The 12,212-nt window shown below is 35.5% G+C and overlaps 1 protein-coding gene across 7 annotated transcripts in view; it reads left to right on the forward strand.

The window, feature by feature from the left end:
• The first annotated feature begins 4,370 nt into the window (after positions 1 to 4,370).
• Positions 4,371 to 12,212, forward strand: part of TENT2 (terminal nucleotidyltransferase 2) — a 72,593-nt gene continuing 64,751 nt past the window's right edge. For 2 of the 7 annotated variants that reach the window (XM_045496702.1, XM_045496736.1), the window contains exons 1-4: positions 4,378 to 4,737; positions 4,971 to 5,035; positions 10,595 to 10,768; positions 11,198 to 11,287. In XM_045496702.1, the coding sequence (XP_045352658.1) occupies positions 10,632 to 10,768; positions 11,198 to 11,287 (227 nt within the window). In that variant the 5' untranslated portion in view covers positions 4,378 to 4,737; positions 4,971 to 5,035; positions 10,595 to 10,631. Of the gene's footprint in view, positions 5,036 to 10,594; positions 10,769 to 11,197; positions 11,288 to 12,212 lie in introns of all 7 variants that reach the window. The other 5 variants (XM_045496707.1, XM_045496742.1, XM_045496727.1 and 2 more) reach the window with 4 other exon arrangements.

A 12,212-nucleotide genomic window follows, 5' to 3' on the forward strand; every position in this document is an offset into this window, starting at 1 on the left:
CCTACATTCAACCCTTCACCCCAACTCATTCTCCAGGCTCCCACTGACTTGTTTTCTCTCTAAAGATTAGTTTTCATGTCCTGGAATTTTATGTGAATGGGATCATACAGTATGTACTATTTTTTGCTCAATTTCTTTCACTGATCATAATTGAAATTAACCATGTTGCAAGTATATCAAAAATAAATTTGTTTTTACTCTTAGTATTCCATTGTATGGATATATCATGAATTGTTTATTCATTTACCTGTTGGCAGACATTTGTGTTGTCTGTGTTGTCTTGCCTATTATGAACACAATTGCTATGACATATGTGTACAAGTCTTTGTGTAAACAAATGCTTTCATTTCTTTTGGTTATATATCTAGGGGTGTAATGTCTAGGTCACATGTAAATATATGTTTAACTTTTTAAGAAATCGCCAAAGAATTTTCCTAAGAGGATGTAACATTTCACATTCTCATTAGTGGTTATGAGAGTTCCAATCACTCCACATTGCAACCATAGTTGGTATGGCTAGTCCTTTTCATTTTACCATGAAATAGGTAGGTGGTGATATTTCACTGTGGTTTTAATTTGTATATTCTCTAATTACTCATGATGTTGAGTATCTTTTCATGCACTTATTTGCCATTTATATGACCTCTCTGGTGAAGTGTCTATTCAAACTTTATGCTCAATTGTTTATTGGGTTGCTCATTTTCTTATTAAGATATGAGAATTTTTTGTTTTTTGTTTTTGACGTATGAGAGATTTTCAAAATAAACATTCTGGCTACAAATCCTTTATCAGATATGTGATTTCTAAATATTTTCTTCGGTTTTTGGCTAGGTTTTTCATTTTCTTAGTGTCCTTTAAAGAAATAGTTAATTTCTTTTAACTATTGAATGATGAAGTTCAATTTATTACTTTTTGTCTTTTAAGGATAGTGCTTTAGGTATTATACCCAAGAAGTCTTTGTTTAGCCTAAGTTCACAGTTATTTTTCCCTGTTTTCTTCCACAAGCTTTAAGTTTTATGTTTAGATGTATGACCCATTTTGTGTTTTCCCACACAATATTTAACTTCCAACACAATATTTAACTAATTAATTAATTTATTCATTTCACCTATGAACACCCAAATGTTTCAGCATTATTAGTGAAGTCTTTCTTTTCTCCACTGAATTGCCTCTGTCCTTTGTTGAAATCAACAACTTTGGCACTTTTTAAAAACTCTATTCAGTTTCATTGAATAGGATTTGGTCAGTTTTATTGATCTGTTTCTCTTTCTTTACACCAATACTATATCTTCTGGGTTAATGTAGCTTTATGGTAAATAGTGAAATCAGGTAATTTAGTGTAAGTTCTGCAACTTTGCTCTTCACTCTCAAAGTTGTTTTGGTTGTTCTAGGTCCTTTGCCTCTCCATATAAATTTTAGAATCCTTTTGTCAATTACTAAAAAAGTCTGCTGGGATTTTGATCGGGATTGTATTGAATTTACAGATTAATTTGGAGAAGAACTGACATTTTTAAAGTTTTGGCTCTTCTAAACCATGAACGTGGTATATCTTTCTGCTTGTGTCTTCTTACATTTCTCTCAGCATATTTTGTATTTTCAGTGTACAACTTGAATATCTTTTATCAAACTTATCCTGATATATTTCACATTTTTGATGCTATTTTAAATATTTTAAATTCCAATTTCAGATTGTGTATTGTTAGTATAATACAAATACAATGGACTTTAGTATATTGATTTTATATCCTGTGATCTTGATGATCTCATTAACAGTTCCAGTAGCTTTTGTAGATTCTGTAGGATTTTCACCACAGATCATATTATCTGCAAATAAAACCAGTTTTACTTTTTGCTTTTCAATTCGGATGCCTTTTCTATCTTTTTCTTGCCCATTGCACAGGCTAGACCCCCTACTACAATGCTGAAGAAGTGCTGAGTACAGAAATCCTTGCCCTGTTCCTCATCTTTGCTGAAAACAGTTAGTTCTTTACCATTAAGTATGGTGCTTTTTATAGATGCTTTCTAACAAGTTGAAGAAGTTTCCTTGAATTCCTAGGAATGGATATTGGGTTTTGTCCAGTGCTTTTGCTGCATCTATTAAAACGATGATACAATTTTTCTTAGTTAATATAGTGAATTATAGTGTTTGATTTTCTATTAATTCAACCTAATTGCTGGGATAATTCCCCTTTTGGTCATGATGTATTATCTTTCTTACATATATTAGAATAAAAACAGCAGGAATTTTGTTAAGAATTTTTGCATCTGTTTATAAGTATATTGGTCTGTAGTTTTCTTGTAACCTCTTGGGTTTGAGTACCAGGAGGACTTTGGCAGAATTGGAAGTTTTCTTTTAAAAATACATCTTGTTAACTCTACAAAAAAATAAAGCTGGAGTAGCTACATTACCATCAGAGAAAGTACACTTTAGAGCAAAAAAATATTACCAGGAGAAAAAGAGATTTTATAAAGTGGATGATTTATAAAATAGATCATTTCACAATGAGAAAATACTTTTCACAATCAATTTCATTAAGGATAAATTAATCTAAATAACAGAACAAAATCCTGAAGCCAAGAGCACACTGTACACACTGTATGTTAGTTAACTTGACAATAAATTATATTAAAAAAATAATAGAACAATTACAAATGCAAAAAATAGTTTATGCAACTAACAGCAGAGTTCAAAATACATGAGGCAAACCTGATAGAACAAGTAGAATTAGAAGAATCCATAATTATAGTTGGAGAGTTCAATACTCCTCTCAATAATTAATCGGGTGAGTAGACAAAAAACATATTCTAAATCCTCTAGGATTTAGAAGATTTGAACAATAGTATCAACCAATTTGATGTGATTGATATTTGTAGAACATTTCACCCAACAATTGTATCAATACGCATTCATCTTAAATGCACATCGAATATTTACCAAGGCAGACTATATTATGAGTCACAGAATAAGTCTCAGTAAGTTGAAAATGATTCAAATTATGGAAAGTATTTTAACTGGATTATTAAATAATGGAATTGAATTAGAAATCAGTAACAGAAAGATGTCTGGAAAATTCCTCAATTTTTGGAGACAATATAATACACTTACATATAAACCACGAGTCAAAGAAAAAAATCTATGGGGAAATTAGAAAGTATTTTGAGGGGCGCCTGGGTGGCGCAGTCGGTTAAGCGTCCGACTTCAGCCAGGTCACGATCTCGCGGTCCGTGAGTTCGAGCCCCGCGTCAGGCTTTGGGCTGATGGCTCAGAGCCTGGAGCCTGTTTCCGATTCTGTGTCTCCCTCTCTCTGCCCCTCCCCCGTTCATGCTCTGTCTCTCTCTGTCCCAAAAATAAATAAACATTGAAAAAAAAAATAAAAAAAAAAAAGTATTTTGAAATGAAGGAAAATGAAAACATAATATATTAAACATATTAAACATTAATATTAAACATATTAAATATATTAAAACGTGTGAGATGTAGTTAAAGCAGTACTGAGTTACAAAAGAAGAAACATCTGTAATCAGTGATCTCAGTTTCCAAGTTAAAAAACTAGTAAATTAAAAAAAAAAACTTAAAAAATTTAAAAAAAAAAAAAAGCAAAAGAAAGGATATAAACCTAAGAGAAGAAATCAGTAAATAGGAAACAAACAATAAATATAATCTTTGAAAGCAAAAGATGGCTTTGGGATTTGAGATCAGTAAAGTTGATAAGCCTCTCTCCAGAATGATCAGGAAAAAAGAACGAGGATACAAATTACCAACTTCAGAAATGAGAAATTCTTCTACAGGAATTAAAAAGAAAATAAAGGTATATTGTTAACAGATTTACATGAACAAATCCAACAACGTTGATATTTTCACCACCACCAAAGTTCACTCCAGTAGAAATATTAAATATTTGTTGAATAAGGGAATGTTAGCTATTATTAAGGACAGGGCGCCGAGTCCAGGCTGTAGAGATCAATAAGGCATTTCAGCCCCAAGCTGCTTTCATTTCACTGGAGGGAGGAAAATAACCAAAACTTAATACAGATCAGTGCAAAAGAGTGAGGGAAAGCGGGGTCAGGAAAAGCTCCTCTCGGGCGGAGTCATCCAGCTGAGACACGAAGGGCCCGTAAAAAGTGCTTAACTTCTTAAAAAGTGCACAGGAGTCGTTGTGCACTAGCTCGGACGCGGCCCAGAGCCGAACAACGCGGCCCGGCCACCGCCGACTGCCTGATCCCTCTTGTCTCGGGGAAAGCCTAGCCCTTCCACATTCGCGCTCGCAGCTGCTGAACAGCCACCTCCGTCCTAACCCAGACCGTAGCATTTGTGCGCCTGCGCACTCAAGCAAAGCACTTGCTGGGGCGGGCGGGGAGGCTGCCGGAAGTGTGACCTTTCGCTCCCTGCTCGCTGTTCCCATCCGGGTCGCGACAGTCTTCCGGGTGTTTCTGACAGGGCTTTCTACGCCGCTTTTTCGGTGACTTTTTGGTCTTCCGCTTCTTGCCACCGCCCCGAACCTCCCACACCCTTGCTGGCCCTGCCTTTTCTTGTGTCGCTCCTCCCCGGCCGCCGAGCCCGGGGTTTAGGTTGCGATCCGGATCCGGAGCCAGGCCTAGCTTTTACGCGGGCCACTACCTGCTTTGGCTGCGGCGAAAGCGAACAACCGAGCGCGCCGGGCTCTCGCTGCTCCGTCCTTGGAGCTCCTGGGCGGGCAGTACCAGTAGGCCCTGCTTAGCCCTTCCCCGAGGAGACCTGTGAGTTAGGGGGCTTCGGAAAGGGACGCAATGGTGTAGGCCCAGGTCGGGGGCGGGGCTCGGGGAACTTTTCCTCAAACCGCACTGTTATGTTTGCGTGGGAAGTTCGGCGATCTTTCTTAGACGTCCCAGACATATGGGCGGCCCCAAGGCTGCTGCACTTTTCTGAAGAATCTTAGGACCGCTTACTTTTTCCACTCGTTTCCTTTCCTCGCGCCCCGTTCTCAGTCTAGGAGCAAAAGAGGAAGACCGTGTTGGGACCCCTGCATGGAGTTTCAGAGGGTGGTGAAAAAATAAGGTAAACATCTGGATTAAGTATTTAAAATGTAAGGCTTTTAATCAAAGGGGCCTCAGTTCTTCACTTTCCAGGGAAGTGCTCAGTCTAGGACTCTGTCACATTGTTGTACCCTTCATTTCCCGGTCAGCCTTTGTAGATAGACTCGTCATCTGTCTAGGCCAGAGCACGATGGGGTTTATGTGTCTCACAATTTCTTGATTATCCAAATACCGTCTTTTCTCTCCTTCAGTTCTTTGTTTAAAATAGGAGTTGCGTACTTAGATTGCGGATACCAATAGGGTGAACCGAAAAGAAACAGAGAAACTAAAACTCAGGCGAAATGGGAACTTGTTGACGGATATGTGGTGTGTGATTTTGTGAGGGAAGATCATAACTGAACACTAAATCTGTGTTTTGTATTACAGGTAACATACTCTTCTTGTAAATTCTGTCTTGGACGGTTTATTACCACAAGGTTTTTAATATGTACAGCGAAGAGGCTCACCATATTTAGCCAGTGGTAGTAACATTTTGTTGGTGTGATGGCCCCAATTATGTCTAGTCTGGAAATGCTCTTTCATACAGGCTTTAGGTGGAACAGGCCATTTATCAGTCATTTAAGAAATGGCCATTTCAAACCACATGACAAGATTTTTTTTTTTTTTTTAGCTCTGGGTTGGTATCTAATTCCTAATCAAAAGGAATGTCCTTTTCAAAACTCGCAAGTAGTTTTGACAGTGGGTGAGCAGGATATAGGATTTGGACTTTTTGCGTTGTGGAGAGAAGAAGTGAGTTTAGGAGGTCAAAGGCATTTGGACAAAGTGGACAGATAACTTGATTTAGTTGCCATAGTTCTGGCTTTTGGTTTTTATACTGGGGAGATTCTGCTTTCCAGGGAATCCTGATTATGGAAGGAATTATGTAACCTTGAAAGTTCTCTAATTGGTTGGAGAAGAGTCAAATTTAGGACAGAAATTCCAGGTTGTGAGTTACAGGACCAAATACCATATCACTAGGAATTACTTTGTAAACCACTCCTGTACACCCTTGTCTCCTGTATGATTATTTACAAATAAACGTATATAATTTCCCATTGTGTCAACCTTAGTCAAGAAGCAACTTTAAGATTCTTTCCTTAAAAACCATGCAACGGTTTTAAAACACTTCTTCAGAAGTTCCTATATCATCCTATTTTATTGTCATGAGCATTGAGAAGCCAATAACTTTAAAGGTAAGGAAAATAAGATACCAGCAATAATCTGGATTTTCTTTCTTTATTGTAGAATTTCTTATCCCTGCTATCACAGTTGATGTGGAATCGTGTTTTATGTAGATCATCAAATAGACTTACTGAAGGAGCCTTTCATTCAGAATATAAAGAAAAAGATACAAAATTTTGTGGTGGTCTCCTTAATTCTATGGTAATAGGTGTGTCGGATTTTATACTCTAAAGCTCTATATTCTGTTTAAAAAATGATTCCTCATATTGTTTTTGATGGATGATTATTTTTGGATTATTTATATTATTTATCTTCATCAAAATCAGTGTTGAAATGTATTAGAAAAATATTAGAAAGAGGAATTGAAATTCATGCCTTTTGGTTTACTTCCTGATTTCTAGATGGTCATGCAGGATGCCCATGTTGGGGAGCAGTGAATGCCATTGGTTACATTCCCTAGGAATGATCTGACTGTGAGGGCTGGCCTTGTTGAAGCCATACTTCAGGGCCAAGATTCATACTGAGGAGAACCTGACAGATGCTTTGTTTTGGAGGAACTCCAAAAGCTTCAGTTGCTTATCTGGGAATTTGGGATAGGCTGAACTAGATACCTGCCTTAGGTAAACTTTTGGCTCTGGAATTACTGTAAGCTTTTAAACCTTGGATAATTTGGTCATTAGCTTTGTAGAGTATTTGTGGGCCACAAGACATCTTTTGACTTGTTCTTGTTTTGGATCTTATCATGTCATGGCATAGAAATAAGGTGAGGTCTAGACTGTTTTGTCATTTTGGGTTTTCAAGTCTTAATGCATGTATATGGGGCTTTATTTGGGTCCAGAGGAAAAATATAAGCATATTGATGTAAACAAAGTGTCTAGAATTTTAACTATTAATTGATTTAAATAAATCTGAAAATAGAACATTTTAATTTTAGCTTTCTGAATACAGATTCCTTCCCTTGTTTGATCAGTAGTATCTGTATTCCAAGAAAATGAAATATCAAGCAAAATTCATTTAATGAATTATATTTAATGTTATTTTCTCATGAATCTTATGAAATAGGAGTTATGTTTTGTGGGAGTTTGGGTTAGGGAAACAGAATAAAGAAAGTCAAGAAAGAAAAGAGCATGAACCCAGACAAAGGCTAGAACATGGCTTTAGTTGCTAGTCTTGAATCTGGCATTCTGTGATTATTACATGTACTTTTAATAAAGGATTGTCCAGAATCCTGCTTGGTTCAAGATATTTTCCATTTCCTTTGAGCAGTGAAAATCAGGGAGTACAGTTTAGCAGTTATGATAGGAATGATTAAAAAAAAAAAAAAAAGTATCCTGTAATGAGATACAGACCTGCTGAAGGGAGTTGATGAACTCTTGTTTTCTGGAGGTAACACCTTGTCTCTGGTTCAGATTAGAGAGTCGGGCACTTGGGATGAGATCTGATGGGATCCCACGACTCTTACTCACAATCCATTATAAATCTTGGCCTAGTGAATCTCATTCATTATCTGTGTACATCCTTGGAACTTTAGTCTTGCAAAATTGAAAAAAAGCAAGGAACAAAGTGTGTATGAGTGATTTATTAGTTTCTTCACAGATCTTTCTCTTTTTCTATCCTGTTTTCTCCACCAGTTTTTCCAACCATCTGGTCTCAATACCCAGAGGCAGCTATTATTTCTTTTAGATGCTTAAGTGTTTCCTCTGTTATTCTTCAAAAACTTCTATGGCTTGTTTTTAAAATTGAATCTACTGAAAATTAGAATTCAGCACCTTAATGTAGCCTCCCTTATCATTAAATTGTACTGTATATGAACATGTAAATATATATATCATATTTTAATAATATACGTAATCTTTAAATAAATATATGAAATAGATATGTAATATGTTACAATTTTGTTTAGATTGATATTTTTAATGTTTGCGTTATTGTGAGAACCAAATAGATAATGATTATATATCCTTTTTTATATGACTTTTTGAGTGTGTGTGTGTGTGTGTTTAGGTAGTTTCTTTTTAACTTGCTACTTTTTTGTTTGTGTGATTATTTTTGCTCCTCTCTGTGGTCAAATACATCAGGTAAACTGCCAGTAAAGTTCTAAGTTTTTTTCTCCTTGGGTCTCTTCTTGAAACCCTTCATCCTCTTGCTCTAATTTAAGCTGGTAGCTTTCCTTCACCACTGTTCTGGGGAATTACTTTGTCTCTGCCCTACAGCAGGTCTCCCTTTTCCTAGATCCCAGGTTTTTTGTTTTGTTTTGTTTTTTTGGTACTTGACATGTCTGAACATGTTTTTATTCTCCCTTGCAGTGATAGTATGGCTCGGTATAGAATTGTAGCTTGAGAGCATTTCCTGCAGAGGCTTGAAGGCACTAACTTCATTGTCTTGTAGTTTCCTCTGTTGCTATTGAGGATTTTAAAGTCATTTTGATTGTCAGCTCTTTATTTATAACATTTTCCTCTTCTGTAATATAAGTTTCTTTTTCCTTATGTTCTGAAATCTTACCATAATATACCTTGGTACATACATTTTTTAAGGTGCGCTTTGTGCTCATTAGGTCCTTTAAATCTCAGGATTGGTTTTTTTCAGTCCTGGACATTTTATTGTTTTGTTTATTTGATAATTTCCTTCTGTGCGTTTTCTCTCTTCTACAGGAACTTCTGTTATGTTGGATGATGGACCATATAGTTTGATTCTCTCATATTTTTTTCTCTTATTGTCCTGCCTCCTTTCTGCCTTTACTAGTTTTTCCTTTTTATTCTAAGAGATTTCCTCAGTGTTCTTTTAACTTTCTACTCAGTGTTTCTGCTTTTAATTTTATAATTTCGAAGAGCCTTTTCTGCTTTTTAAACAGTATATTGTTTTCTGGTGTTTTTTTGCTTTAATTAATTAATTAATTAATTAATATATTTATCTTGCTCTTGGAATTGTTTTTGTTTATTCCTGGATCTTTCTTGTCTTATGGTGATCCTTGAATGTTTATTTTAAGTGAGAGTTTATAGAAATCAAATTGGAAGCTCTGTGTGCATGGGTGGGCAGTTTAGTAGTAGACTTTACTGTAGTTTGCTAGCAGGCTTAACTTTTTCTTCGTGGAAAACTGTTACTATATTATAGGTTCTCTGGTTACCATGTCATTTGGTTTCTTTCCCAGTACCATAAATGGGTTTTCTGATTGCCTGCATTGGGAGGGTGGGCTGGGGATCCTATTTTCACTTTGTTGATTTTACTTAATACTTGATTTGTTTGTTACTTTGCCCTACTCCTTGTAAGTTTGTAGCCTTTGGGATCAGTCATTGCAAAGTATAAATCTCTCCTGCCTGGGTCAGTGAATGGTTCTGATTGCTTTGTACGATAGTTCCCCTGCTTATTCACACAGGAGACATACTAAGACCCCCAGGGAATGTCTAAAACTGTGGGTAGTACCGAACCCTATATATACTACGTTTTTTCCTGTATATACGTACCTTTGATAAAGTTTATAAAGTACAATTAATAATAAAATAGAACAATTATATTACTATACTGCAGTAAAAGTTTTGTAAATGTTGTCTCTTGGAATATCTTAATTATATTGTATTCTGTGATGATGTAGATGATAACATACCCATATGATAATATGAAGTAAGGTGAATGGTGTGTGTATTATGACATAGTGTTAGGCTGGCTACTATTGACCTGACGATATGTTAGAAGGAGGATCATCTGCTTCTGGGCCATGGTTGACCACAGATAACTGAAACCACAGAAGTGAAATTGTGGGTAAGGGGGGACTGTTATGTATGTTTTCCCCATTGCTGTGGAACAGGCTTTCTTTTATGTGATGTCCTTTATATAAATTATTTAGACTTTGAAGGAAATCTCAGACTTTTATAGGTATTAGGCAGTACGGATTCCTTCCTTTGTTTGAGTTGATCTGTAAGAAGATGTGTAAGATCTATATCCTAAGAATCAGGTTGTCATATTATGGCTTATACCTTTGAATAAATTCAACTGGGTATAAATGTAAGAATTTGTATGGCTTCATTAAATGTCTGTCCTGAGTGGTGTCTTTTTTATTATCAGAGTATGTGGTGATAACTTGATTTCTGAAATATCTGTTGATATGAGGTTAAATACATCAGAAATTAGAAACTTGCATTTTTTTTTATCATTTGCATGATATTCTTAATCTAGATTTAAAATTCATTATTAACAAGTTTTTGGTTACCTGTAGTGGGACTTAATAGATCTGTTAAAACTTTTGAAATAACTTTGTAAGTAAAATTCATAACTTGGTAAATAATTGTTTTAAATAATAGATATTAGTTATTACTGAGTTCAGTATTTTCAAGATATAATAATTTGTCTTTTAAAACTATCCTAGGTAGAAGAATACATGTTCACTTTTAGTGAACAAGAGCATGTTCCCAAACTCAATTTTGGGTCGCCCGCCTTTCACCCCAAACCATCAACAACATAATAATTTCTTCGCCCTGTCACCAACTCTTTATTCACACCAGCAGCTTATAGATGCACAGTTCAACTTTCAGAATACAGAGTAAGTATGGTGTTATTTTGGCCCATATCATTTGTAGATTTTGTGTTCTAATTGAGAACATTTTTATATGTTTATATGTTTCATTTTTATATGAAATGTTTGAAGTTAAAAAAACTGTCATTGTTGGGGTGCTTGGGTGGCTCATTTGGTTGAGTAACCGGCTCTTGATATTGGCTCAGGTCCTGATCCTATCGTGGGATTGAGTTGCTACGTTGGGCTCCATGCTGAGCATGGAGTCTGCTTAAGATTCTCTCTCTCTCCCTCTGTCCCCTACCCCACTTGTGCTCACTTGCGCTGTCTCTGAAACAATAATAAGAAAGGTCATTGTATTGTTTTTTCTGATCAGTGAAATATTTAGTTTTTTATGAAATTGCTTTTTTGTTTAAGGGAAAAATGTTTATTACTATTGTTCTTTATGTGTTTTGGTAGTTTGTCAAGAGCGGTGTCATTACAGCAGTTGACATATGGAAATGTCAGTCCAATACAGACCTCAACTTCTCCGTTATTTCGAGGAAGGAAGTAAGTACTTCTTAATTATTTTAAAAGAAAAGTTTGCATTTCTCTGAACTGTAGCTGAGTGTTTCTTGTATTAAGATTGCGTGGACATTATGCCCTAAATTTTATTTTCTGGAACCTGTGAAGTCATTCCTGTGACAAAATTTTGAAACTTTTATATTAAATTTAAAAAATTTTGGGGATACTTTTGTTGATTTATTACTGCCATTGCAAATTTTAGATGGAATGAAGCCACATTTTTCAGAAGACTACTTTTAATTGAGATTTTAACTAAATTAGATTGTTTTCTGAATTAGTTTGCTGGGGCTGCCATATCAAAGTACAACTGATTGGGTGACTTGTACAGAAATTTATTTTTCACAATCCTGGAGGCTAGAAGTCCAAGATCAAGGTCTTGGCAAGTTTGTTTTCTTCTGAGACCTCCCTCCTTGGCTTGTAGATGGCTGCCTTCTCTGTGTCCTACACGGGCATCTCTGTGTTTTCTGTGTCCTAATCTCTACTTCTAAGGACACTAGTCATATTGGATTAGGGCCTACTTTTAATGACACCATTTTAAGTTCTTTAAAGGCTGGATGTTCAAAACAGTCAAATTTTGAGGTACTGCTCAACCATTAGAATTTTGAGGGGACACAGTTCAGCCCATAATATCTTCTTTCTAGTAAAATTCACTATTCAATTTATCTAAATCTTACACACCTAAGGTTCTGTAATATATATTATTATAGTAAAAATTTCTGCATGTTTAAAGCTTTCTATAGAGAAGTCAGAGTCAACTAATTTTAACCAATGACAAGAAATTGATGTACCACAAAGTAATTATAATAGAATTTTAGAGATGATTATTAAAATAAGGTTTGGCAGTATTTGCAAGATATAGCTGCTGAATGCCTATATAAACATTCCATAAATTTATGTCCGATTAAAAATA

This window comes from Leopardus geoffroyi, chromosome A1 (assembly GCF_018350155.1).
Source record: "Leopardus geoffroyi isolate Oge1 chromosome A1, O.geoffroyi_Oge1_pat1.0, whole genome shotgun sequence".
In the NCBI taxonomy this organism is placed as follows: domain Eukaryota; kingdom Metazoa; phylum Chordata; class Mammalia; order Carnivora; family Felidae; genus Leopardus; species Leopardus geoffroyi.